Here is a 27937-nt window from a genome sequence, read left to right as displayed (position 1 = left end):
CAGTGCTTCTCTATTACTTCATTCACTTCTTCAATGACACGATATATTTAGATACTGTTGTTATCCCCGCTTTATAGACAAAGGTTATGAGGCTCCAAGACATATAAGCTCATCTGCTATGACTAATCAACTGAACACCAAGACTTTTAACCCAGGTCTGTGTGACTTCATTACTCTAACATGCTTTTATTAAAAATTAAAAAAAAAAAAAACCCAGTTAGTTACACGTACAATTATGTCTACAAATTTATATCCTATTCCAAAAATAACATGCAGATACTGTTCAATGAAAGCGCATGGACTAATTACCTACAGGAGAGTATCAAGAGTGCCAAGCTAAAGCTACAGATAGCAGGCGAAGCTACAGTGACTTCCGCCACCTCACCTTTCCCAAGGTCGTTCAGCTGACAGTCTTCCACCATCTTGGGCTTCTTCTCACAGGCACCACAGCTCATGTTCTCTTCCTTCCTTCCTTCCCCTGCCTGGTTTTCTGATGGAGCCTAAAGAGTGCTTTTGCAACTCACAGAAAGTTGAGGACTCATGTCTTTAACAAGGAGGTAATCCATGAAAATCAGTGTAATCGAAACTTGCATTTGTTACTGCCAGAGATCTGTGTCAAACATAAATAATACTAAACTCCCTCAACAGTCGGGGAAGGGGAGGCTTTGCCCAGCAGAGCTCCGCCTAGCATGTGCGTGACCCTGGGTTCAATCCCCAGCACCACTAAGAAAGAAAAAAGGCATATATGGTCAAGTGGGTCATCAGTCAAAGGTGTTCCGGAGAGACTGAAATCTCACATATGGCAAATACTTGTTTACTTAAGCATCAACTAATGTCTGAATCATATGAACTTATTACGTATTCAAAGGTTAAACACTTAAGGTATCCCTGGCATTTGTTACAGAAGGCATGAGTACACAGAATTAAATTACAATGATAGGTAGAAGTGTAAGAGACTTGGACATAACGCCCTACTGTGTCAGTGAAAGTCAGTCCCGCCCATCGTCTCGTACTGACGTCACCGAGGTGCATTTCAGACCCTCCACCAGAACCCAGTGCATTAAGAAGCCCACGGGTTCCCACTGGGATGCCGGCTCTCCTGAGAAGGTGCAAACAGTTCTTAGTTTATCAGCTCTTTTTCACAAAGCTGCAACAGAAATGGTAACTTCCACAACAGCATACAAAAGTGACTAAGTCTAACTTTTTTTGTTTTGTGCTGTCTTGTTTTGTTTTGTTTGGGAAACAGGGTCTCACTGTATAGCTGGCCTGGAACCTGCTATGAAGGGCAGACCTGCCTCAAACTCACAAAGATCTGCCTGCTTCTACCTCCTAAATGCTGGAACTAAAGGCGAGTGTCTCCATCCTGGCTGATTTTCTAAATTATAATCTATTTAGTGTTTCCTGTTGACGATATAAAACCATATGCATCACAGATTCCATAAGAGAAAACAACAAATGATGTACTATTAAAAAGCCTGGAGTTCACTGAATCTGTTTAGTGACAAGGGTGAAGAAGGCTAAGGCACTGCAAGTAGCAGACGCACCTCCCCAGCACCTAGAGCCATGCTGACCCGGGACGTTCTCTCTTTAGTGCAGGCTTGAGTGTCACTCCACGAGAGGTTTGCATCCTTCAGCTGCCAGGCCCCCGCGGGTCAGATGTAGTTCATCTATACTCACCCTTCTCCTAGCTTCTCTAAGACATCAAACACTTCTTCTGGCTGTTTAGTTAAACTATCTTCATCCAACTTCTTCAGCTGCCTGTGGATAAAAAGATATAAACACAAAATGAGTCTTACTTGAAACTAGAAAATAACACTGCATTTTACAATTACTAGGAATTGCTCTATGAAGTTTAATTTCTCTACTAGTAACTAGTAGTTTAGGCAAGCTAAGAGGTTTTTGTTTGTTTGTTTGCTTAAGACAGACTCAGATTGTAATTCAGATTAGCATCAAACTCAGAATCCCCCTGCCTCAGCTTCATGTGGTAAGATTATAAGTGTATACCATCATTCCTGGCTCCTTTAAAGGACATTAACAGACTGCTCTGTGGGAAGAATACTTTTGCTGGGTCACCAATGAGCACATTCTGGACCAGAACATAACCAATCAAATTTCAGTTCAACATCCGTATGAGTTTTCTAATAAGATGAGCTGTCTGCCCTAGAGTGATATAGACTGCCTTGAGAAGGCCAAGTTCTGTACAGTTGGAAAACTTATGGACAATAAAGTATCATGTGACTGAAATGCTATAGCACAATCAAAGATTACATAAATTAATTCTATGGCGGTGGTGCATGACTTTAATCCCAGCACTTGGGAGGCAGAAGCAGACGGATTTCTGAGTTCGAGGCCAGCCTGGTCTACAGAGTGAGTTCCAGGACAGCCAGGGCTACACGGAGAAACCCTGTCTTGAGTGAAAAAAAGGGGGGGGGGGTGTAAGTAAGGCTGTATATTTAAGCCTGAACTGGACTAGTTGACCTTTCCCTCTATTGGGAAAGTTTTGGTCATCTTGTCTACCCAATTCAGTTCCATAGGTAACACAGAAACAGGAAGTAGAAAGCAGACATTTATACAGAAGCAAAAGTGCAGACTAACTTGGCAGCAGGGAGTTTGAACAATCTCACTAAGACCCTCAGCCATGGACCTTTCTTCACAAGTGCCAAAAACCAAATAGGCCACTCACTACTTCAACACAGCTCAAACTTTGCCACAATGCTAGTCACTCATAATAAACTGGAGAAGTGATAGAGCAACATTTCAAATTTAAAACTCTGAGGCCTCTAATAAAACATATTAACAGACTTAAAAAGTTTGCTGTGAGAGAGTATGCAAGTGAAAGATTGTGTGTGTGTGTGTGTGTGTGTGTGTGTCTTCTACATAATGGTTTCCTGAAACTACAAAAGACAACAAAGAAAAGACAGCTCAGGAAACGGTAAAATATGGAAGCAGTCACACTATACATTCCTTGTGCAAAAAAAGGCTTGAACTATCCAAACAATACCAATTCTTTAAAAAACAAAAAAAAACTTTAAATATAAATAGAAACATCAGAAGGATATAAAGTTAAAAATAAAAAAAAAAAATTTAAAAAGGCTGACCACATGAACTGTAACTAACAACAATTCCTGCAGGGACGAGCCTGCAGCGTTTTACAAAGAAACGGAGAACCTCAGAGAGTGTAATGCCTCGACCTGAAGATCAACCAACACACTGACATTTGGAGATTCAAAAGATCCTAAAACTAAAATCCCAATGACTTCATAAAAACTCCCAACTTCAAAACAAAAGGGCCGAAGTGAAACTCCTCTCAAGCTTCAGAAGTGGTATTTCTACAAACTCAGAAGTTAAAACCAACAGCTCATATGCTGGGAGTTTTTGGTAAAACCCCCAACCATAGCTGTATAAACAATGGACAATGCCTCATTCATCGAGAATAAACTCTTATAAACAGCTTATATAAAGGGAGATCTGATTCCCTTTCAAGTGTTGACTCTTATAGTTTAACAAAAGCAAAAGTCAGAGACCACAGAATAACAAAGGAAACTGCCTGGCCCCTAAGAGACAGTTGTGAGACTCCATAACACTCTGACGGACAAACTTTAAACAACCTTCATGAGAGTTTTGTTTTGCACCTGGAGTTTTTTTTTTTTTTTTTTTTTTTTAAGTTTATTTTTTTTTTTTTATATGTAAGTACACTGTAGCTGTCTTCAGACACTCCAGAAGAGGGCATCAGATCTCATCATGGATGGTTGTGAGCCATCATATGGTTGCTGGGATTTGAACTCAGGACCTTCGGAAGAACAGTTGGTGCTCTTAACCGCTGAGCCATCTCTCCAGCCCCGCACCTGGAGTTTTTAAAATACTTCAAACTTAGAGAAGTTTTATTATCTCTGGTACCAAAAAAACAAGAGATGATCAGAAAAATATTTGCTAAACAGATAAACCCTTGTAAGGGTAGCAATCACAAAACCTTGAATAGCAATCTGTGTTCTCCATGTTATCAAAATACAATTTCATTCTTTCTTTTTTTAAGACAGGGTTTCTCTCTGTAGCACTGGCTGTCCTAGAACCCTCTCTATAGACAGGTTGGTTTCAAGCTCAGAGTTTCATCTGCTTCTGCCTTTCAGAAGAATGCTGGGATTAAATGTGTGCACCACCACACCTGGCTCATGGATATAAAATTTCTTCTGAGATGCTAACTAGTAGGTTATCAACACACACCAAATACTGGTGACGTTCCTCTCCTATGTCAGCCGACATAGGAATGGCTAGCATCCCAAGAATGCATCCTAAGCCTTCCACTACACCATTAGCCAACAGCAACTTACATTTTAAAATCACTAAGTCTTGCAAGACACTGATCCATCATTAGCCACTGAGTCACACACAAATGTCATGCTCATGACTACAGAGGGCATTTCCTGCACTGAGACTGCTGGGACGCACACCATCTGAACCACTCAAGAAGACATCTGTATTTTCCCAAACACAAGGTGTTATGAAGTGATCTCTCAGATGACTAATTCTCAATCAACTATCCCAACTCTAAAGAGGCTCAATTCATTTATGCATATTTATCCCTCTAACAGAATTTTACAGATTACAACCACTACAAAAGATAACTGAAACATTTTAATGACAAAGTTGTCAAGTCCAGGTTTCTGCCTGTAATCTCAGCACTCGGGAGGCTGCGGCAGGCAGCCAGATGCTGCGGGACTGTAGAGCAGTTGAGGACAGCCTGAGCTACCATGTAAGGCCCTGTCTCGAAATAAACAAAAAGGTAACTAATTAACTGTGCCTCTTCATGTGAATATTAAGATTCTAACTCAGAGAACCTCAGACTATGAGATTGTATCTGGAGAGGTGACTTTGAAAGTGGAAAAGATGAGGGCACAGACAGATGTGCACGACGGAAGACCACATGAAGAGGTGGGGGAAAGTGGTCGTTTTAAGCCCAAGACATCTGATTTTAAACTTCCAGCCTCCAGAATAGCAACTAAATAAAAAAATTAATTTCTGTTGCTTAAAGCATCCAGGCATGCTGCTTGTTACAGTAATCTGCACGGCTTCACTCTGATAATAAAATGCAGCAGTCCAAAAGTTACACTGAACAAGACAGCACCAATCCAAGGACTCCATCCTGTAGTACTCTTCTCTTGTGCTTTATTAATCCCAGTACTCAGGAGGCAGAGGCAGGCAGATTTCTGAGTTCAAGGCCAGCCTGGTCTACAGAGTGAGTTCCAGGACAGCCAGGGCTACACAGAGAAACCCTGTCTCAGAAAGAAAAAAAAAAAGGCGTAGGAATGAGCAAAGTCACCAGGCTATGGTGGTGCAATCAGGAAGCAGAGGCAGGCAGATCTCTGTGAGTTCGAGGCCAGCCTGGTCTACAGAGTGCATTCCAGGACAACCAGAACATTTACACGGAGAAACCCTGTCTCAAGAAAAAAAGAAAGAGAGGGAGGGAGGGAGGGAGGGAGGGAAGAAGGAAGGGAAAGAAAGAAAGAAAGAAAGAAAGAAAGAAAGAAAGAAAGAAAGAAAGAAAGAAAGAAAGAAAGAAAGAAAGAAAGAAGAAAGAAAGAAAGGCAGACAACAAATAATGAGCAAAGTCAAAACAAAACAAAACAGAAAATTTACCTTACCCACAATCACCAGCAACAGAGGGGGGAAAAAACCAAGACTTTTAATTAAATGAAGGTTTCGGGGGAAAGGAACCAAAGAGAAAGAACTATTGGTACTGACTGCATACATACAGTAACAATCTGCTAAGATGCGTATACACAAAGACCCAACGTTAACAGGTAACTTCCAGAGAGGCATCACAGTGAGGAAGGAGGCTAAGAGCAGGGTTTTCTGACTAGATCACCAGACATTAACATCCCAACTGTGCCTTTAACTGTGGAGGCTGCCTCTCTGTGCCCTGGCTTTATCATCTGTAAAGTAAGGATACAAGGATAGCCTCCTTATATGATAGTTGTGAGGCCAGTTGAGTCAGTCAGGTGTACCATTTCAAAGCACCATTTTCACCAGTTCAAAAGTGGTCAGACGCCAGCAATGGCTGAACAGGCGAGCTGAAAAGCAACTCAAACAGTGCCTGCCAACCGGTAAGCACTCTCTGCTGTAATTAATAATTATTGCTTTTAGAGCCTCGGCACACCACACTAGGTCAAACCTGAGCCCATCTCAACAAGTTTGATTCCATGTTTGTGTACTTCCAACAATCCCTGCTTCCCCCCTAGAGTGCAGCCCGGGCTTTTTCAATCCCCTCCCTCCACCTCTAGGGTGCTGGGCACTCCCTTACTCTGAACACTTCCTATTTTAGTGCTCGTTCTGCTGCAGGAAGTCAAATGTCTTCTCTGTGAAACCCAAGTTTTTAGCTGTATCTGAGAGAAGAAGATTGCCTCCCTCAGGCTCTTCGCTTGTCTCCAGGTGAGGGGAGCCATCCAACACATCAGCAGCCAGGTCAGGAGTTGAGACTTCATAAAGTGAGTCGCCTTCATCTGGACCCAAAACAATTCTAGATACTTCTAGAATCCGGAGCTGAGAGTATCGAATTTGAAAAGGGCAAAGTCTGGCTTAATCTACTGTGTCTAAACTCTATTTATTGGACCTCAGTTTACCCAGCCCCAGGTATTTTTTTTTTTTTCCTTATCGACGTCCCAACTTTGGGTGTTGGAAGGCTGGGGAGGATTTGAAGAAAATTAAGCAGAGACTCAGGACATCAGTAACAAAAGCCCTTACCACCGCCACTACTACGACATCCTACATGGGGCTGACACCCTGAAAACCCTTGGCAACTCTACTCCCCATAACCCTCTCTCCATTACTCCATTAGCACGAAGCATTGATACTTCCACACTAAGGCAGTTAGGAGCAATGACTCTGGACAGGACCACCAGGACACAAAATCCCCGCTCCACCTCCCACTTAGCCATGGGACCTCCAATCAATTTTCCTAACGACTTCTGCCTCAGAAGCAAAACAACAGACCTTTTCCACTGCACGGTCTGTGGTCCTCAGTCCTCGCTCTCACCCGGCCTCAGCATTCGCCCCTACACCCTCGAGTCCCTTCTCGGGGCGCCTTTCCCCGGCCTCTGCTGGTGTCTCCCTAACTTGTCCGCACGCTGCCCAGAGAGTGCTCTCTCTAACCAAAGCCACTTCTGTCCCGGCCAGCGGATGCTCCCTCACTCGGCAGGTGCTCCTGCAGCCCGGTGTCGCTAGCCTCGCGGGTCCCGGCCGGAGCTTGCACACCGGGGTCTACCCTCAGCAAGTTCGCGCCCTCCCTCCTCACCCAACTCTCTTCTTCTCAGCCTTACGGCCCCTCACCTGCGCGGTGGGTTCCTCAACTGCACGGTCTCCATGGCGCTGCCGGCAGCCGCCCAGACTGCCTCAATGCTCCATCCTCCCTGAGCCCGCCCCACAAACCCTCCCACACTTCCGCTTTCCGCCCCTACCGGAAGCGAGAGGAGGCCGGGCTGATCGGCGTGCGTCAAGTGGTACAGTGGCGGGCGGATACAGAAGTCAGAAACCAAAGAGGTGCCTCTCGGGCTCCCTCTAGTGGCTCAAGTGTTAGCGACACCCTCCCCTTGACTTTAGACTGAATACTTTCCAGCCTGACTTCCTCGAGTTCTCCAGTTTCTCGGGAGGTGAGGCTGTTAGCCAAGCAAGGGCTTGATAAGAATTGAATTCTTGTTAGGAAGGCCAAGGGGAAAAGCCCCAAGCATTCTGTAAGCTAGGGCGCAGTAAAGAAACCACCGAAATGTCTGCTCCACAGCTGGGGAGGTTTTATTGTAGATGAGAACAGCATGTGGAAGACTCCTGAGCAGAGAGAAAAAGCAGACCGGCCAAGGCCAGGGCTGTCTGTATCTCCTGGGCAGAGAAAATAGCGAAGAGGGAGAATAGCGGGTCAGGACCTTGCTGTAGCGTAACTGCTGCGGAGGGGAGTAAGGGAGCTGTACTGTAATCTGGAACAGCCTGGGAGCACGGTGGAGGAGGTAAGGAGGGCCAGGACGCTAGCGTGGAGGCTTTGATACTCATAACAGATGCTTGTTACTAGGGACCCAACAAGCCTGCAGGTTAGCGTGGGCTTTGATACATAATCACACAACTATGTCTCACTAGACAGCCATAAGTCTCCCTTGCCAAATGCAAGGAAGATAATAGGTTACAGGCTCCGGTCTATCCACCAGCAATCCTTCCGTTTACCCTCTCAATATTCAGCATAAGCCTTCCCTTTTTAGGAAGGAATTGGGGATTCCCTTTGAACCTGGCACACCCCAAAAATGGGCAGACCCCACTAATTTAGTCCAAAATGACAACCTAGACTCAGCTCAAGCTGAACTATAGGGTTATTGGCAAATAAAAATAAAGCTCACGGGACTGGAGAGATGGCTCAGCAGTTAAGAGCACGGACTGCTCTTCCAGAGGTCCTGAGTTCAATTCCCAGCAACCACATGGTGGCTCACAAACATCTGTAATGGGATCCGATGCCTTCTTCTGGAGTGTCTGAAGATAGTGATTGTGTACTCACATAGAATCAATAAATCTTAAAAAAAAAAAAAAATCACAGATTTCTGAACTTCCTTCGCTGAGCCCTCACAGTTCTGTTTTTAGGGGTGTGGTGAGTATATTTTTAGTTTGAGGTTGTTTGTAGGGATTTGAGGCAGCATCTGTATATCCCTGGCTGGCCTGGAACATGCTATGTAGACCAGATTGGCCTCAAATTCAGAAACCAACCTGCCTCTACCTCCTAAGTGCTGAGATTAAAACATACACCATCAGGCCCAATGGAAGATCGTGATTCATCTGTATTCACCCACTAAATACGTTTTATGGCCCACAAGATGTCAGGTGCTTTCCAGCTCTCTGGAATCCTGTCCCCCTACATCTCAGGTTTCAGCTCAGTCCTTACCATCGGAGGCTTTCCCGTGGCCTACTCACGTTTAACCACCCCCACTTGGTAATTTCCTATTGTTTGGTTTCCTGGCATCTCCAGGTTCTCCCAGCATCCCTCAGCCTCCTACTCTGCCATACTCTGCTCCCACACCTGAACTTTTCAGCCCAGGGGCTGTGCTGCCCCCTCCCCCTGAGACTCCTCCCTATATAATCCAGACTGTTTGTTTGGTTTGCTCTTCTTTTTTCTTCCCCTGCACAGTCCCCACGGCGCCTTCCCTGACCTCCTCTTTTGGGGCCAGTGGACTTGCCCGATAGCAGCTTCCCAATAACCCTGCCTTTAATATAATCTGTCCTAAATTGGCTCATTTCACCGGCAACGAAGAAATAACCTATCACCTATAACCTCATTATGTTTTGACACCTCATTGTGTCAAAAAAGGATCTCAGTTATACTGGCCTCAGCCTCCCAAGTGGTAGAAATGCAGACCCGCATTTTGGATTTTGCTGCTTCTATTTCTTTTTTTAAGTGCATTGTATTGTGTGTATGATAAATTTTCACCATTCTCACTCTATCCCATACAGTCCTCCACACGTTTGCATCACCCCGCTCTTTGCTTCTTTAATAGTATTAAGATCTTGACGAAAAGTACGTCTTCTTTTGGTCGTGGATTAATTGCTTCCCAAGCCCAACGGGCTGTGAGCTCCACGAGGGATGATAATCTGCCTCCTTCGGGTGAATCAGCCAGTGTCGCCTCAGCACCGGAGCGGAGCACCACCGTCTTCAAGCTTGTAGACCACGAGTTCCAGACTGAGCACACGCAAAGGGCCTAGTTTCTCAAAGTCCCCGCTCCCAGCCCTCTTAGCCCCGCCCCCTCTCCCCGCCCCTGGACAACGAAGAGCGGCCGGACCCTAGCTAAGGGCTTGAGCCCACCCTTCCGCCCGCCCTTAGCCACCTAGCCCCGCCCCTTCTGGCCCCGCCCCTCAAGGCCGGTCAACAGTGGGCCTTAAAGGCACGCCGCTGTAGCTTCCGGGTGGAAGCTGTTGCGCACTACTTAGGAAACGCGTTGGTCCCTGTTTACCAGCCCACCCGGAATGGCCCCCAAAGTCTCGGACTCTGTGGAACAACTCCGCGCTGCCGGCAACCAGAACTTCCGCAATGGCCAGTACGGCGAGGCCTCGGCGCTGTACGAGCGCGCACTGCGGCTGCTGCAGGCGCGAGGTAGGAACCCGCCCCACGTTTCCCTACGGGCCTGCGTCCTCTACCCGCATCCCCGCACCGGGCCTCACGTTGGCCCAGCCTTCCCGGTTTTCCCTTCCCCGCGTCCAACCGCCGCACCAAGCCCTCCCAGGGCTTGATGCCGCGCTTCTTTCCGTCCCTGGCCGCCTAGCCGCGACCCCGTCTATCATCACCACCACCATCCCCAGGCCAGTCGGCTGCGGGCCTTAAGGGCACGCATCCGCTGCTTCCACCCGGAAGCTGTTGCGCACTACTCAGCGGGGAACGGAGGTGGTCCCTGTTTGTCGGCCTCCCGGGATGGCCCCCAAACTCTCAGACTCTGTGGAAGAGCTCCGCGCTGCCGGCAACCAGAGTTTCCGCAACGGCCAGTACGCCGAGGCTTCGGCGCTGTACGAGCGCGCGCTGCGACTGCTGCAGGCGCGAGGTAGGAACCCGCCCCTTGTCTCCCCTCCGGGCCTGCAGGCGCCCTGGACTTTGTGTTGATCCAGTCTTCTGGGTCTTTCTTTTCCCAGTCCATCTGCAGCACCAGCCACTCCCACCACGCCCCCGCATCTTCCCGACTTTAGCATCCTATGAGAAACTTCGTTGGCTCTTCACGCCTGCTTTTTAGCTGCCCTATTGGCTTGTATCCTAAATTACTCAGGCCTCCCTCTGACCCTCGAGATACCTGTCCATCCGTCATGTATGCATTTTACAATTCAGTTGAGCACATTTTGTATATCACTGAATGTGGCTGGCGAGATGGGGGACAGGGGTCCTTTCAAGAATAGAACTTCCTAGGGGCAGTGGTGGTCTTATGTTTGTGAGTAAGTAAACGAGACCTCTGAGATTAGAACTATTCATACAAAGTAATGTGATAGAGTTGGATCCTTTAGAAAAGAAGTCACGGACGACTTCTCAAAGAGATATTTGAGATCTCCATGAGAAGCTCGGTGTCTAATGCATCCAGGTATAGAGAACCATCGGACAGACTAAGCAGCATAAGCTATTAATGAGAATATTTAAGACATGAAGTAGACAAAACTTTAAAGCATGTACTGAACTTGCAGAAGACCAGAGTTTAGTTCCCAGCACCCACATGAGGCAGTGCCTAACACCTGTAACTCCGGCTCCAGAGGGCTGCTACCTCTCAACACTTGTGTTGGTGCTTTAAACCCTGCAAAGAGTTGGGATCTTATTCCCAAATTGGAAGAGTTGTAAACAAAAGAACAACATAGTAACAAAGCTCCTAACCTTTGCCCAAAGCTCCAGAACCTTTGACTTGAGGACAGCCTTGAATCCCATTTTCTATAAGTCCTCATTCTCATCTTCTTGACCAGCATTTGTTGCATGTTTTCCTGTGTGCTAGATGTTTTATCTTTGTGTATCTTCACCTTGACCCAACCAACTCGACACCTGTAGATGAGGAATCCCAAAGAATTAATTGCCTTACTAGGATTACACAATGAAGATGTTAGACCCACAATTTGAATATAGATTTGTCTGACTTCTGAGTCCAGTTTTACTTGTGATCCTGGGATGGGGGCAATGTGTGAAAGGTGGCATCTCCCTGGAGCTGGAGTTACAGGTGTTAGGCACTGCCTCATGTGGGTGCTGGGAACTAAGCTCTGATCTTCTGCAAGTTCAGTACATGCTTTAAACCCCTAGCTCTCCAGCTCCCTGAGTCCAAATTTTTAGTCATTAGCTAGACTAATTCATAAATCTTCCTTTTTAGAGCTTTTACGGGTTGAAGCTATGCTTGGGTACATGGACACCCCATTGTTTTCTCTGGAAACCCTGTTAGGCTCCTCCCCCTCTGCCAGTCCTACATCTTGAAGTTGCTGAGGACACTGAGGTAGCTGTTTCTCCTTCTCAACCCCCTTCACTGAGTGAAAGACTAGAAGCTGTGCTTTTGTGTGGGTTTATTCTGAGACCACTAGAATAGTTGCCCTGCTGTTTAAATTTACCAGATTTTATTTCTATCCCTACTACTGATTTTCTGTGTGATAGTGTGGATAATTCTCTTGACTTCTCAGATCAGTTTTTTTGGCCTTAGAAGGAGCACAGGAAAGCCTTGTAGCAGGTCTGAGACTCGAAACCTTCTACTGTAAATGCACTCAAGTATTCAGAAGGGTTGAGTGGATTGCGTAGGACCATCCATCAGCTCTGGAACATTTCCATACTTGTACCTTTTGGCACAACTTACATCTATATTATTATTCAACTTACTTCTATATTTTCTGGCCCAAGAGAAGAATGAAAGAAGTATAAATTTATTGTGTTTATTATTCATTGTTAGTATTGAATGAATGATATCACATGTCAGCATGGTATCACACTTCCTGCAGCAAGTGCAGAAGGATAAGCTTGGTGATGCCCCTTGGGAAGCACTTTAGTGGTACAGTGCCTTATGTGTTAATGATGTGTGCTAAAATGGACAAGGCTTGAAAACTCACACACCAGCCTGAGCATTGTGCTGGTCTCCAGGGAAAAGGAGACAGGGACAAAAATGAGGATGGATAGAGCTTTAGCCATTTCAGAAGCGAAATGGAGACCAGTCTGATGTAGTATTGGCTTCCAGGCCCCTTAGGGCTCCTGGTGAAACCTTCTCCCTGGTAAAGGAATGATGGGTGAGGGTGTGCAGACAGACGCCCACAGGAAGGTTGTCAGAAGGTCAAGGCTAGCTTTCTCCACATAAGGTGGAACTCTGCCTGCCCCCGCCTCAGGACTGCTGAGGCTAGAGACATGCCACCATACCACAATTTGTTTTAAGTTTTTAAAAAAATGGGGGCAGGGAGACGATGATGGAATGAGTCCTATAGCTCCAGTACTTGGGGAGACTGAGGCTGGAAAATTACTAGTTCAAGGCCAACTAGAAAAGATAGTGAGGCCTCACTCAAAGAAGAGGTTGGAGGTGGGAACAACTGATTTTGATAAAATGGTGGATGCTGGATGTCATATAGTTTAATGTCTAAATCAAATATTTCAGTAAGACCTTTGGGCTATATACCTAAGAGTTACTTGGTCCACACTGTTTTCCTATGTTTTGTGTTTTGCTGTTTGGTTGTATTTTATGACCTATGCTAGTAAGTAAAAGGTAGTTGAAAATATCTTTAAAATGAAAATCACAGGTTAAACGAAAGTACAGAGTTGGAGAGTGTGGAGGTGGAAGTGAATCTAGGGTGAGGAGGAGGAGTTAATATGATCAGAATACATTTAATGAAATTCTCAAAGAGAAAATCGGGTCTGCTGAGCAGGTAAACGCACTTGCCGAGTTCCTAGGCCCCACGCAGTGGAAGGAGAGACCTCAGCTGTCTTATCTTCACACGCATTCCTTCTTGTGCATGTGAGCTTGTTCACGCACGCACACTCGCTCACACAGTAAATTTTAAGAAATGAAAGTGATTACTGTAACAGTGAGAGGTGTGAGCTTCTGTGACTGGGTAAGAGCACTGACTTCAGAGAAATGAGCAAAAGTACCTTTTGGGGTTGTTCGCATTTCTCGATTGAGGTGCCCATAGTCCTGTCCTGGCAGACCTGGCTCGGTTACACTTTTCTGGTAAAGGCTTTTCTGACTTAACAGCTCTCTAGCTTGCATTTCCCTCCAACTCTGAGTTACCCCCTCGTTGAGGCATTTATTTTTGTCCTTTTCCTTTCCCCATTGAGTCCCCAAGCTTTCTGTAATAAGTTAGCTGCACACCCAAGTAATTAGACATGGTTCTCTCTCAGGCAGAAGGCAGTGCCTTATGTATATCCTTTTTATCTGGTACGGTGTTCAGTGCTAAAATGAGTAAGTGAGGATGAATGCTTACTTCCTGTGAATGGCAGAAATCTGGATTTCCCCACTGTCCTGATAAGAATGGTAAATAGTAACTGTGCTTATGTATCCTACATGATATATCCTACATGATATATCCGCCTGGTTAGGCTACAAGACTCTGCTGCCTTTTCCCAAAGCCTAGAAAGGTCCAAGTATGAGGTGCATCCCTGCGCCTCTGGCGTCTGTTTCCCAACTCATGATCTTGCTCTTCCTGCCTCCGTCTGGGCAGGTTCTGCAGACCCAGAAGAAGAAAGTGTTCTGTACTCCAACCGTGCAGCGTGCTACTTGAAGGATGGGAACTGCACAGACTGCATCAAAGATTGCACTTCGTAAGTGGCCCAGGGAGTCTCTGGAATACCCGAGGATTACCGAGGAGCAAGCCAGGTTTCTCCTGGGAGAATCCCTCCTTTCTCTCTTTTTACAGATAGGTCACCTAGAATGGCAGGCTCTACTGGGTCCTTGTCTTTGGAATCTGGGCTCCCTGCTGTTGTAATGGTGTATGATGAGAGTTAGAACTAGACTGTAACATCTCTGTGACTTGGCACATGAGGTGAGACAGTCATGGTGACTGACATGCTCGGGTGTTTTCCTGGGATGGTGTGAGAAGTGAGGATAAAGAAAAGCAAAAGGGATAATAGATGTTGAGGTTGCCTGAAGAAGTAAAGAGATGGTGGGGCGCACCTTTAATCCCAGAGGCAGGCAGATCCTTGTGAGATCAAGGCTAGCCTGTGCTGTATAGTGAGTTCCAGACCAGCCAGCGCTACATCATGAGACCCTGTCTCAAAAAAAGGGGGTCAGGGGCAACAGGAAAGGAAAAACCACAGTCTGTCAGTAATGAGTTGTGCAGGGCATTGAGTGGTCTCTCCTGTCTCGTCCTTCCGGCCAGCCTTTGCTCATCGTGGCTAAGCTAGCCACAGCTGCTACCAGGGTTCTTTTGGCTAATGGTAAATCTGATGCTGTTTTACATGCATGGGAGGAGCAGGGAGACAGGCATGGTCATGGAGCCTGTTCTGCTTCCTTTTCTCTTTCACAGGGTGCTTACTATGGTGGTAAGTTTACCCTTCTTCCCAGGACAGAACTGAGGTGACAAGGACTGGGATGATAAAAGTGTCTGCCTGGGGTCCCGTGGCTGGTGGTAACATGGATAGGATGCAGACTCAGCCCTGGGCTTGGTTCTTGCTTCTGCTAGACCACAGTGTGGACACGTAGACCATGAAACTGGGAGGCACCTGGTCCTCGCTTGGGCAGGGGTAGAGGGTATAAAAATAGATACACAGGCATAGACATTTCATTAGTGGTCCTCTCTGTCTTCTTTCTTTCCCAGTTTAGTCTAAGTTGAGAATTTCCAACTGTTCTAGAGGTGCTGTCTTTTTACCAGAAAGTAATTCTGATATGCTGACTACTCCAGATGACTGAATCACTGTACTGTTGGGGAAGTCTGTTGGCTTAGCAGACAGATGACATTTTTTTTTAACCTCCTGTTCTAGAGCACTGGCCTTAGTTCCCTTCAGTATCAAGCCCTTGCTTCGAAGAGCATCTGCATATGAAGCCCTGGAGAAGTACTCCCTGGCCTATGTCGACTATAAGACTGTGCTGCAGATTGATAACAGTGTGGCATCAGCCCTGGAAGGCATCAACAGGTAAACCCAGTGTGCTGCAGAACTCCCTCATGGCACCAGTACTGTTGATTGTCGTTGGCCCATTGCTTTGGTTATTTTCCAAATGTAGTCCCTTTGACTGTTCTTGAAAATCTCTGTGTGTGTGAGTTCCTGTACACACGCAGAAGCCATAGGCTGACGTTAGGTATCTTCCTTTGTCACTCCCAGCCTCATTTTTTGACCATCTCTCTTTGAACACAAAGTACATTAGTTTGGCTAAACTAACTGGCCAGCAACCTCCAGAGACCCTCCCGTCTGCCTTTCCAGGTTATCACAGGCGCACATTACTGTCAGCGTGTAACCATGCTCGGCTTTTTAGCCAAGTGTTTGATATTCAGAATCGGCCCCTGATACTTACATGGCAAGCATCTCTTGGCTCTGTTGACTTGGGAAAGGTTTGTTTGTTTTTTTGTTTGTGACCAGGCTCTCACTATGTATCTCTGGCTGTCCTGGAACTCACTCTGTAGAGCAGGCCGGCCACAGAGATTTGGAAGACTTTTATTTTTTCCAACCTAACATTTTTCTTTTTTTTGATTTTCTGAGAATTTTACATCATGCACCCAGATCACACTTGCTTCCTCGGCCTTCCTGTGTGTCCCCTACCTCTGTGACCACCCCACCCAAAAAAGCAAGTGAAAGTAAGAATTTAAAAAAAAAATAGAAAAAAGAAAATCCAGTTTGTGTTATCTATATACTCACTGGAGCGTGGTCAGAGTCTGGTGGCCTGTCCCTGGGATGGAACTGAGTCCTCCTCCTCCCACGCCCCTCCCAGAGCTACACTTCCGCATTCTTATCACGCTTTTTAAGAGCTCTTTTTGGGGAGGTGGGTAGGAGTTGTCACAGAAGCCTTTTGTCTCCCTCAACTGTGCGGTCACTGATAGCACAGCAGAAGTAGCCACCTTGCTCTTCACAGTCAGTGGGACAAAGATCATGGGTCCACTTGGAAACTCGCAAAGAATATGTTCAACAGAGTATAAGGAGAATCTGCTGCTGTGTTTGGCAGATTGTGTAATATGTTCCTAGAGCAGAAGAGACGGTGCAGCAGTTAGGAACGCTTACAGCTGTTGCAGGAACCTGAGTTCAGGATTCCCAGTCTCCATCGGGCAGCTCAACCACCTGTAACTCTAGCTCTAAAGTGATCTCATTCATCCATAGGCACTGCACGCAGGTGGACACACTCAAGTGTAAAAACACCTGTCTGGTCTCTTGAGCCACAGCTGGTTTTTCTCTCATAAATAACCCCCCTTTGGGTAATTGATCTTGATTCCTTTTCATGCGAGCTGCTAAAAGGGAATAGCCTAGCTAATAGCGTAACATGGCCTGGGTTTAGCTTCTTGGTTGACTTTTAATATCCAGTTTTCTCTTTGAGTCTTTTTGTCGTTCACCAACAGCCATCAGTTGTGTGCCAGGCTTTATCCAAGGACCTGGGCTGAAGAGTGAGGTTAGCTCTGTCCCTGCACCACTCTCAGCTGGGGGGGAGGCGTAGTCAGTGTTCACAGGTTCAGGGTGGTCAGTGCGTGTTAAGTATTACACGGGAGAGGCCAGCACAAGTTGTTCCAGGATAGAAAAGGCGCTCGCCTGCCTGGCTGGGGGGACGGGGGTCATACAGTGTTTCTTCGTGAAGTCACAGGGGAAGCTGAAAAGCAATTCAGTGAGGTCAGAAGCAAGTGGCAGTTCAAAAACTAGTTCTGTGGTTAGGAAGGGAGGCAGGAGTGTAGCTGCCATGAGGTAAGGGGTACCCATGGGCGTTTAATAAGTGAGCAGAGTTGAAGGGATTTCAGTCTGAGTCACTTAGGAAAAAGACTGCTCAGGTGAGGCCCCTGAAAGAGCTAGGCTGCAGAGCTCTGTGTTCTCTGACGGGAGAGATGCAGGGATGACAGGGCACAGCTTAAAGGACACGGGTTTGTGTGGGCCCATGGTTACAGGATGCAGTCTGTCATGGCAGGCACCAGGAGCTTGAGCAGCTGTCTACATCACATCTGCATTCAGGAATCAGGAGGGTCAGTGCTGATGCTCAGTGATTTCTCCATTGTATGTGGTCCAGGACCTAAGCTCAGGGAGTGAATGGGTCTTCCTGCCCCACTTAACCCATCAAGATAATCCCTCATGGCTTCCTCAGACCACTGTTTCTTTGGTAGTTCTGCATCTCATCAAGTCAACAGTTAAGGGGTTTGTTTGGGATTTTATGAGTGTTTTGTCTGCCTGTGTGCATGTGTGCTATATGCATTCCTGGTGCCCTTAGAGGTCAACGGAGATGGTTTAGAGCCACCATGTGCATACTGGGAACCAAACCCATGTCCCCTGAAGGAATAACAAGGTCTTCTTAGACACTATCTCCCAAGCCCAGTCATTAAGTTTAATCATCAAGCACACAGACAGGTGAGTTTTTCTTTGGGGTATAAGGAAGAATGCTTTAAAAGAACATTAGGGATTTGGTTTAAGGAGAATTGGAATAGCTGGGCCATGCAGGCAAGCCTCTCCAAAGCCGAGTGAAAGGCTGTGAATGTGTTGTGGTTTCTGTCTCGTGGTTTTTATTCTTGTAACGTAGGAGTGTAGCAGTAGGAGCCTCATTCACCTGCGTAGCACATGCCTGCCTGTCGGCGCCAGGTGATGAGCTAGGTGTCGGAATGCCGTTAACAGCATGGCCCCACGGTCTGAGAGCAGTTTAAGCTGAGAAGAGAATAAAGAAGAGTAGGCGGGATCTACAGGGCAGGAATGGAAAATGGAAGCCATGGAGTAACACGGAGGAAGGATGCGGACGTAAGGGTTGGCAGGGAAGGAGCGTGCTTGCTCTGTTGTTGCAATGCTGGGGAATCAAACCATTGATTTCCATCAAACCATCAACGCACTGCACGTGCTAGGCAAACACCATCACTGAGCCACACAGCCACTCCAAGGATCAGAAGTGGATGTGGCATGAAATAAATTAAAATGCAGAGGAGGGAGACTACCAGAAATCACAGGCTACTTTAGCCTGCAAGTTAGAGCTACTAAGGTGTTAAAGATTGCTAAATGGGCTAAGATTGGCACTTAAAATGAACAGTAAGCAAGTGACAAGCATTTGCATGCTTTGTACTAGTTTTATTGAGAAAATACATTTTTGAAAATGGGATTTCTTCTTGAGGGTGCAAAGTTTATCCTTAACTAGTAGCAGAACACCTTAAAATTCACATGTAGCAACCATGGTAAGAGAGAGTGCCCCATGATCTTGGATCTGAGAAAGAATTGAGAGACAGCAGATTCCTTCACGTGCCTCTGTTAGAGCTTGGGGCTTGGGGTGGGGGGTGTTCTGACCTTGTAAAAGGGCCTCCTCTCCACTCCTTGGATGGGAAAGAGGAACAGCTTGACCTAGCCAGACACCTGTAGTTCATCCTTGCCTTCTAGAATAACCAGAGCTCTCATGGACTCCCTTGGACCTGAGTGGCGCCAGAAGCTGCCCCCTATCCCTGTGGTGCCTGTTTCAGCCCAGAAGAGATGGAATTCCTTGCCTTCAGAGAACCACAAAGAGACAGCTAAAACTAAAGCCAAAGAAACCACAGCTACAAAGAACAGAGGTGAGCTGGGGCTGGGTCCCTTTTGTGTGAGCCTGGTTGTCATTTTCCATTCTTCCTTAGAAGGAGATTGCAGCATGCTAATAAACTAGATGAATCAAGGTACCTGACTTTTCTTTTTTTCTTTGAAGTCACTGAGCCGTGTGTTAACAGGCTCTGTGCTGACCAGTAGAGCACAGACAAAAGAACTGGACACTGAGGGAGTTCCTGGCCTAGTGAGCAACTGGATCATGGAGACAGTGGTTTAGAGTAAAGTGTATGGAGGAAAAGCAGGTGCCACGGACTGGTTAGTGTTTGGGAAGTATAAACACGGGGCAGGTGATAAAGGTGATGTCGTGACTGGACCATAAAGGATGAGGTCATTAGGGAGGGAAATCGGAGGCAGAGACAGTAGGAATGCTCTGGAGCAGGAGCTGCATGGGTAAAGAGGCCTACAGAGAGGGACAGAGCCAGGGAGAGCCGAGTGCAGGCATCACCTACTGGGCCGCTTCCAAGGACTCTTGTGTTCAGCGCAGGAGTGCTTGCTGCAGAGTGTTGTATAATAGCAAAACCAAACTAGAAATTACCCAGGGCACCACGAACAGGATGAGACAAATCTTTCCTGGGATTATGGAAGTGAAAATGAATCACTACAGCTCCACATAACCACACAGACAAATCTCAGAAGCAGAGCATTGAGGGGAAAGTAACGAAGCTATGAAAGTCGAGATCAGAACCTGTTTCTTTAACTGAGACTCCATGGCAAGTGGCTTATAGATGCTCTTGTATCCATAGATTAGGTAGACCGAGTGAGGGAGCTAACTTAAGGACAGGGAAACACAGATTGAGAAAGTCTAGTTTCTTTCAAGAGTGGGTGGGCTAGGCTAGGGAGGATCCTAAGCTGGCATGAGTTTATTCCTGCAACCTTACCCTGGCTGTAAACATTGAGTGTTTTACCATGATGGTTTTTAAAGATTAGAAAGTGGTGCTGCGGCACCAAGATGGGGCAGTTAATTGGAGCCCCACATTGAAGGACCTTTGTAAAGTGCTTTGGTGAGGCAGCTTGGTTCCCCTTCTTCTCTGCTCTCTCCCCTTAAGGGCTGGAGTGGCACTGCATGTGGCAGGTAACAGTAGATACTCACAGGCTAAGCACAAAACAGAGCAAGCCCTCTTCAGCCCTTTCCTGAAACCCAGAAGCTAAGCCTTCTGTACTAAGCCTCTCCTCAGGAAGTTTGTAGGCCGCTCTCTCTCCATTTGTGTATTTCTCTCAACTCTGACCCTAACTTAACCCTTTGCACTGGGGAGAAAACCAAGTTACTGAAGTTAATTAGGTCATTCCAGCTATCCGGTGGCAGTACCATGAGGAAACCTGGCTTGCTTTTTATCATGTATGTAATATGCATGTGTGAGTGTTTCATCCTCTGCTAATGAAAAATTTTAGTTGACTAGAAGCCATTAATGAGGGGACTCCGTAGCAGGAAGAATGCCCACAGCCCCCCCGGGCAGTCCCTGACTGATCTCGTGTGAGCACCTGACGCATGGCTTTTTCCTCTTTTGAATTTGTGTCTAGTGCCTTCTGCTGGGGATGCGGAGAGAGCCAAGGTTCTGAAGGAGGAAGGCAATGAGCTTGTAAAGAAGGGTAACCATAAGAAAGCCATTGAGAAGTACAGTGAGAGCCTCCTGTGTAGTAGCCTGGAGTCTGCCACATACAGCAACAGGTACCTCTGCACAGCTGCTGGCTTGGGGACTTCAGAACGGTTGGCTCTGAAGGCTGGGATGGAGCTCAGTGGGAAACTCACTGCCACGGCCCTGGGGCTGGGGTGGAGCGCAGTGTGCATCCTTGCCTACACAGACTCCAGATTATCAAGGGGTTCGGTCCTTTCCAGGTAGTCGTGTGTATTCCCTCCTACCTCAGATCTGCAAACAAACAAGGTTTAAAGGTATAGGGACTTAGAGAGATGCTAAAGGATAGTCTTTTGCTGTCCTAGAATTTTATCCCAGAAGTTTAAGCTTGCAGGGTCAGCATAAACTTTGTCCATCCTGTGGCTGCTTTACCGCCCCTGTTTCTGACATTTCTAGCCAGTGAGTAGAGTTAAGGTTAGGAACAGGTCTGGCTGTCAGACTGGAACGGGAGGGAAGAATGCAGTCTGTCTGAGCACAGACCTGTGGGCCTGCAACCAGCTCTGCATCAGGAACTGCTGTTGGGAAGCTCTGAGGAGAAAGGCTCAGGAGCCAGGGCACCATCCCTGGTGTGGGGAACCCTCTGCTCTACAGTGACTCTCAGAAGTGTGGGTGACAGAGAGCGGGCATTATTGGTTCTTCAAGTTGAGAAAATCAAAGTACTGTCTGAGCTCTGACCAGCCATTAAAATGGTGCTAACAACTAGGATCTGTTCCTGTGAAATCAAGTTATTTATTGTCAGAAGCTTGATCTAGTCAACAAGAGACTGTGTCCAATCCACACACTTGCTACCCACATGCGCTTAGCTCCCTGCTTAGGACGGCTCTGCTCTGGGAGCTACAGAGAGGACTGAGAAGTGAAGAGCATTTGCCACTCATGTGAGAACCCAGGTTCGATTCCCAGCACTGTATTAAGCAGTTCACACCTGTATCTTCCATTCCTGAGGATCCAGTGCCCTCTTCTGGTCTCTCCAGACACCTGCCTGTACACACGTAGTACATGTAAACACACACAGGCACACGTAAACAATAAATCTTTTCAAAAACTCTTTGATCTGATAGAAGAAGTTCATTGTTCCTTCATAAAAACTTTTCAGATACGATGTGCTTCAGGCCAGCAGGGTGGCTTACCAGCGGGGTGGCTTACCAGCGGGGTGGCTTACCAGCGGGGTGGCTTACCAGCGGGGTGGCTTACCAGCGGGGTGGCTTACCAGCGGGGTGGCTTACCAGCGGGGTGGCTTACCAGGGAAAGTTGCTGGCCACTCAAGTCTGGCAACCTGAGTTCTGATTCCCAGAGCCCACATTTAATAAAGGTGGGAAGAAAAACCTGACTGCACAGGCTATCCACTTGCCTTCACCTGTGTGCAGTGGCACATGCACCCACATGAAAATGTCATACACACACATAGACACATGAATATTTCATGCACACACATAGACACATGAACATTATCATGCACACACATAGTATTTTTTTTTTAATTGAAGAAATTGTAAAAGTAAAGCCTGTTTCCTCCAATGTACTGAGATGGAAGTCCTCTTGCGGGGCCTAAGGCGACGCCCTTCAGAGAGCCCCAGGAGCCCTGTTCACAGGCGGTGGTACAAGGACATTCTGCTCACATGGGTTTGGTTTTGCTTCTTAAAAGTTAAGAGAATTTGGCAGGTGGTGGTGGCGCACGCCTTTAATCCCAGCACTTGGGAGGCAGAGGCAGGAGGATTTCTGAGTTTGAGGCCAGCCTGGTCTACAGAGTGAGTTCCAGGACAGCCAGGGCTACACAGAGAAACCCTGTCTCGAAAAACCAAGAGAGAGAGAACTTGGAACTGTGGTTTTCCGAGCTAATTGGACCCGGATACCTCCTTTTGTTAGGCTAACTTGTAAAGGAAGCCTGTGGCCCACCCCCTCCTGTCCTTAAGCTCCTTGACCTTGGTGCTGCACCCACTACCCCACTGCTAAGAATTTTACCTTATCTTGAAAGAGTTTTTGTCTAAACTGTTTTTAAGCAGATATATCTGGGCCACACAGGGCTATTCTCCCTTGCTCATTTACCCTCCCTTACTGCTTGTTTAAACATCCCTTCCCCTGGGGCGGCATGGGGGCATTGGGGAGGTGCCGTATTGGGTGTTACTCTGAGGGCCTCGTGTGCACACACACCCAGCCTGACTTAGATTTGTGCCTTGTGTTTGTTTTTAAGTCACTATGATGATTCCAGAGTTTGTCAGGAAAAACATTAAGACAGCACAGCATTTAATTTATAATAAAGTATGGGGAGAAAAGATATCATTCAATAGATAACATTGAGTTGTGGGGTGAAAGTTAAATACAAATTCTTCCTCTCTCTATTCTAAAATAAACTCTTAGAAGAGTACAATTTCAAATGTAAAAACCAAAACAATTGCAGAACATGTGAGCTGATTGCCATACAGTGGAAGGAGAACCCTACAGAAGTTATTAAGGATAAACTGGATAATTTTGCTTTTATAATATTGAAAGGCCTTGTGAAAGATGTTCAGCTTTTCATGTTTTTGGAAACTAAGGACCAGAGGAAAAACCTAAAGTACACTAGCTACCATTTTCTTCCATCTTAACCAAAATTAAAATTTGAGATCCAGGATTAGAAACTCTTGGTGAGTTCTTCAGCGTGCCTGGCAATACCTGTCAGAATTTGAGCTGTCAGGATCGCTTGATCCTCACTGCAGCGCCTGTACTGCACTCGCTCACTTGCTGGAAACTGAAAATACATGCAGGGTGAGAATTGCTAAAACAATGCCGTGTCCAGCCAGCGGTGCTCTCTCTTTTCTCATCCACTCAGCAGTGAAAGCAGATGAGTGGGCAGAGCTGAAAGGCTTCCCTCTGGTCTTCAGACTTGAATGATATAAATACACAGGGTATTTTCCACATTTTATTATAAGGAATTTCAAAGTACGTTGAACACCCATCCATCCACCATCTAAATTCGCCGGGATGATGCTGGAGACCCTATCCAGTGCTTAGCATAGGCCTCCATCTTATTGTTGATATGTTCCAAAGGAATTGCTTACATCTTTGCACTCTGCCCCTGAAATGGCAACAGTGCTAATTAGTATTTAATATTCGTGCATTTTTTTCCATCTGTTGAGGGGAAGGTTTTAGGAACCTGATGCAGAATGGCAAGTGGCAGTTTCGTGCAGGGTTAGGTCTAGGTCTGTGCAGACTGCCCCTCGCTGGTACCATTGCCTGGGGCCAGTCCCTCTACTCCAGAGCCAGCTGTGGAAAGCTTCTCCTAGCTTCCAGTTCTCCATACTGACACGGTGGCCAGCCACCTCCCGCTCCAGAGGCTCCAACGCCTTCTGTCCTCCATGACCGCCAGAACACATAGTGTCACATGCGCACAAGCGTATTGTTGAGAGGCGAGGCTGGAACTCCTGATTGAAGGTAGAGAGCTGCAGCACAGAGCAGGTGTTCAGCAAATCAGGTCATTCCCCAGCCGCCTCCAGCTTGTGGGGGTGGAGGGGGTGACCCACAAGTGACTGAACTTCTGTGATGGTCTTTCTGCATCAGAGCGCTCTGTCATCTGGTCCTGAAGCAGTACAAGGAGGCAGTAAAGGACTGCACAGAAGCCCTCAAGCTGGATGGGAAGAATGTAAAGGCGTATTACAGAAGGGCTCAAGCCTACAAGGCACTCAAGGTAAAGATTCCCACCATGACACCCAGGCCTAGCTAGAGCTTTATGCGGGTGCTGGCTCTTGGTTTAGGAAGTGAAGCAGCGCTTCTGTATTCCTTCTCCCAAGCCCTGGGAAAGCCGGGATCTCCTGTGTCGGCAGCTGTCACCCACCCACCTGATTCTCCTGTCCTCTAGGTCCCCTCCCCAACTCTTTTTTTTCTTTTCTAGGACTATAAATCCAGCCTTGCGGATATTAGCAGCCTCCTACAAATTGAACCCAGGAATGGCCCTGCACAGAAGTTACGGCAGGAAGTTAACCAGAACATGAACTAAACCAGAATAGGGCAACAGGAACCCTGTACTTGACCTTCCCAGAGAGCTAGGGCCTCCCTGCATCTGCCCCAGTTCCCAGCATGCCGCCAAGGGAGTGTAAAATCAACCCCACTTTGACCCCTTGGAGAGGTAGTAGCCTTTCACCTGAGAAGTTTTGCTTATTCAGATTAAGTCCATTACAGACAAGCACAGGACTCTTTTTATTTTCCTTTTCCTTTTTTTTTCTCAGAAAGGTCCCCACTAGAGTTTTTTGGTTTGGTTTGGTTTTGGTTTTTTTTTTGTTTTGTTTTTTTGTTTTTTTTTTTTTTAAGTGTGAAGCCACAGCCCTGGCCTCATCCGCTTGCTTCTGCCTGGCCCTTGTCAACAAAGTACTTGGCGACCGTCCCTGACCCAGATACGCACAGACTGGGTGCCCTGCGGCTTCCTCAGACACCATGCCTCTGCAGTTCCCCTGAACTGACAGAGTAGCGTTGACAGGCTAAAAGTGCTTGCTTATCTACACCCACAGCGGCCTGTTGAGCTGGTTCTCCAAGGCTGCCATCTCCCGGAGGGTACAGCTGCTATCTGCACCCTGTCCTTGGCACAGTGTCCTGTGTTGAGCCCCAGTGCCTTTAGTCCAGGCCCTTTGTGGGAAGGCAGAGCCTAACCCTCGGGGGCTCTGTCCTGTTGCCTTCTGTATGTATGAGCTACCTATGAGGTTCACAGAGCCCATGTTCCTCCTGGGATGGGGAGAGAGGCCTCCTTGAGATTAGTGTCCCTCCAGTCTGAGCAGGAACTTAGCCTTTCCCTCCAATAGTAGCCCCTCAGGCTTCTTTGTTTTGTTAATATGTTGAAGTTAATTAAACTGATTTTATTCAAGTGTGCATTGCTGTTGCATTAAAAGGTTTTCTTCTGTACAGCTGGCTCTTGTGCATTTATTTTTCTTGGGTTTGCACCTGTAACTTGATCCTGGTAACAACTGACTGTAACACACAAGACAGAAAGCAAAGGCAAGTTAGATCTTACACATTTTTGTACTACTGAATTTCATCCCTGTAAAAGAAATGTTAAAATTTTAAATATTTCCTGAATAAGAAAAGGAATGATCTATGAAAGAAAAAGCTACTGGTTCTTAGACATTGATCTATTTATTAAATGAACTTTTTGAACAGCCCAAGCATTGTGTATAGTTCAAGGGAAGCGGGATAACTACAGTCCCTGCTCTCTGAGAAGTGGCCCTATGAGAAGACAAGAGGTCAGTCAGATAATTCAGTGTACAGTAGCTGGTTTAGGCATAGTGAAGGAATAGTCAGCAGTCAGATGTCTGCCTCCGTGAAGTTTGCACAATGGAAGGGAGAGGTTGAACTGAATTCAGAAGAGGAAACCTAAGAGCTTGAGATGTAGCTCACTGGTAGAGCATTTGCCTAGCATGCACAAGGCCCTGGGTTCAAGCCCCTGCACCACAAAAATATAACGGCAAAAGCTGCCAACTATGCAATCAGTATAGAGGGTCCAAAGGTACCCATAGTTCTTGAGCTACATAGAAACTGTCTCAAAACCCATATCCATCTGGTAACCATGAGTTACCTCTCCTTAGCTACCTAACCGGGAGGCTCTCCAGGAAGCATGTGCTAGAGACTTATTCAGGCAGCATTCCTAAGCCAAGGTCAGGAGTCGGCATAAATAACCATCAGTAATCTGATGGCAAAGATGTATACATACAGTGAGTCTCTTTTAGTAGCATGTATGCACTATAGTACTCGAGTGGGTGGGAGAGAACACTGTTGTGGAATTGTTTCTCTCCATCTTTACATGAATTCCAAGGATCAAATTCAGGTCACCAGGTTTCTGTGGTAAACAACATCACTTGGTAGATTATCTCTGGCCCATACAGTAGATGAGTTTTATTCAGCCATAAAGAATGAAGTTCTTTGCAGGAAAATTGATGGAACTAGAGGTGGTGTTAAGCAATTAAGCCAGATTCACAGACTTCATATTTTCTTATATGTAGAATCTAGATTTGTGTGTGTGTGTGTGTATGTATGTATGTATGTATGTATGTATGTATGTCTTGAGAACATTTGGGAAGAGAAAGAGGCAGAAGGGCATAATAAGGGTAACAAGTTAGAGCAAAGTGCATGCTGTACAAAAATACAATGAGACATTTTGCATGATAAATACATATAATAACGAGATTTTTTTGTTTTTGTTTTTCGAGACAGGGTTTCTCTGTGTAGCCCTTGCTGTCCTGGAACTCACTCTATAGACCAGGCTGGCCTCAAACTCAGAAATCCTCCTGCCTCTGCCTCCCAAGTGCTGGGATTAAAGACATGTGCCACCACTGCCAGGCTGAGAAAAATAATCTAAAGGTAATATTAATAGGTGAAAGGTGGGAGGTCGGACGAGCAGGCCATGCGCTCCCTAGCTGGCAGTATTCACTAAGGGAGGACTAATGAAGATGTGTACAGTTCTCAACAACACTGGATAAGGCTTCAAGTTACATTGTTTAAACCTTAAGGAAAAAGTGGGGTAGCAGTCTTATGTAAGAGCAGATTATTTTCCTTCTGATTTCTCGGAGGAAAGAAATACTAATACAGTGAAGCCATTGCCAGAGTCCAGCTGAGCTCAGGCCAGGATGGCAATGGAGGATTTGCAGAGTCAAACAATTGATAGATTGCTTGTGGAAGATGAGGGGAAGTGAAGGGAACACACGAGGGGAGACCTTGGCCTTGGGATAGAATGTGGGTAGGAGACTTTCCTGAGAATACTCAAGACAAAACCAGAGGGGCAGGGAGCTCTGAGCCATAAACTTATCTTGTGTTGTGGATTGGACTTGGTACTGATAGTCCAAGAACTCAGGGTAAGTAGGGTGTGTAAGGTCTGTGGAGCCTCCACAATGGACAGAGCTGAAGAACAGGGAAACCAGTCTACAAGGAAGCACAGCTGAAAATGGGATTGTGACAACGTGGAGGAGCAGAGCGTGGAGAGAAAAAAGAGGAACGAGGCTCAGGCCTAAAGAGGTGCCCAGCATTGAGCATCTAGAGGACATCTAGGGGAAGAGACTTGGAGGCTGGAAGATAAGGGGAATTCAAAATGGCCTTCATGGGGGCTGGGGGTGGACCATGAGACAGAATGATGGGACCCTGTTGGATTTGTTCCAATGGACTTGTGACAGTGACAGTGTGCAAG

At 46.5% G+C, this 27937-nt stretch overlaps 2 protein-coding genes across 3 annotated transcripts in view; one reads left to right on the top strand and one right to left on the bottom strand.

The window, feature by feature from the left end:
- Positions 1-7438, bottom strand: part of Stk4 (serine/threonine kinase 4) — an 81838-nt gene extending 74400 nt beyond the window's left edge. Inside the window, exons 1-2 of the mRNA XM_052184233.1 lie at positions 7324-7438; positions 1678-1758 (exon numbers count right to left, since the gene is read on the bottom strand). Coding sequence (XP_052040193.1) covers positions 1678-1758; positions 7324-7358 — 116 coding nt within the window. The 5' untranslated portion in view covers positions 7359-7438. The remainder of the gene's footprint in view (positions 1-1677; positions 1759-7323) is intronic.
- Positions 7439-9866: 2428 nt separating this feature from the next.
- On the top strand, positions 9867-25665 carry Tomm34 (translocase of outer mitochondrial membrane 34). 2 transcript variants are annotated; one of them, XM_052184232.1, is made up of 8 exons: positions 10036-10111; positions 10281-10553; positions 14158-14257; positions 15416-15568; positions 18971-19140; positions 20687-20834; positions 24334-24460; positions 24665-25665. In XM_052184232.1, the coding sequence occupies exons 2-8, from the start codon at positions 10427-10429 to the stop codon at positions 24767-24769; spliced, it is 930 nt and encodes a 309-aa protein (XP_052040192.1). In that variant the 5' UTR covers positions 10036-10111; positions 10281-10426; the 3' UTR covers positions 24770-25665. The 2 variants fall into 2 exon arrangements, with proteins under 2 accessions (XP_052040191.1, XP_052040192.1); XM_052184231.1 differs by lacking the exon at positions 10281-10553 and having other exon boundaries at positions 9867-10111.
- The last annotated feature ends 2272 nt before the right edge of the window (positions 25666-27937 follow it).

This window comes from Apodemus sylvaticus, chromosome 5 (assembly GCF_947179515.1).
Source record: "Apodemus sylvaticus chromosome 5, mApoSyl1.1, whole genome shotgun sequence".
NCBI lineage: Eukaryota > Metazoa > Chordata > Mammalia > Rodentia > Muridae > Apodemus > Apodemus sylvaticus.
This window is presented reverse-complemented; position numbering and strand designations above follow the sequence as displayed.

Bases quoted from the DNA above. Each gene is read 5' to 3' on its own strand.
- Tomm34 (XM_052184231.1), top strand. From the start codon at position 9,985: ATGGCCCCCAAAGTCTCGGACTCTGTGGAACAACTCCGCGCTGCCGGC. The intron at 10,112-14,157 runs GTAGGAACCCGC...CCGTCTGGGCAG, and splicing joins GCGGCTGCTGCAGGCGCGAG to GTTCTGCAGACCCAGAAGAA. The intron at 20,835-24,333 runs GTACCTCTGCAC...TTTCTGCATCAG, and splicing joins TCTGCCACATACAGCAACAG to AGCGCTCTGTCATCTGGTCC.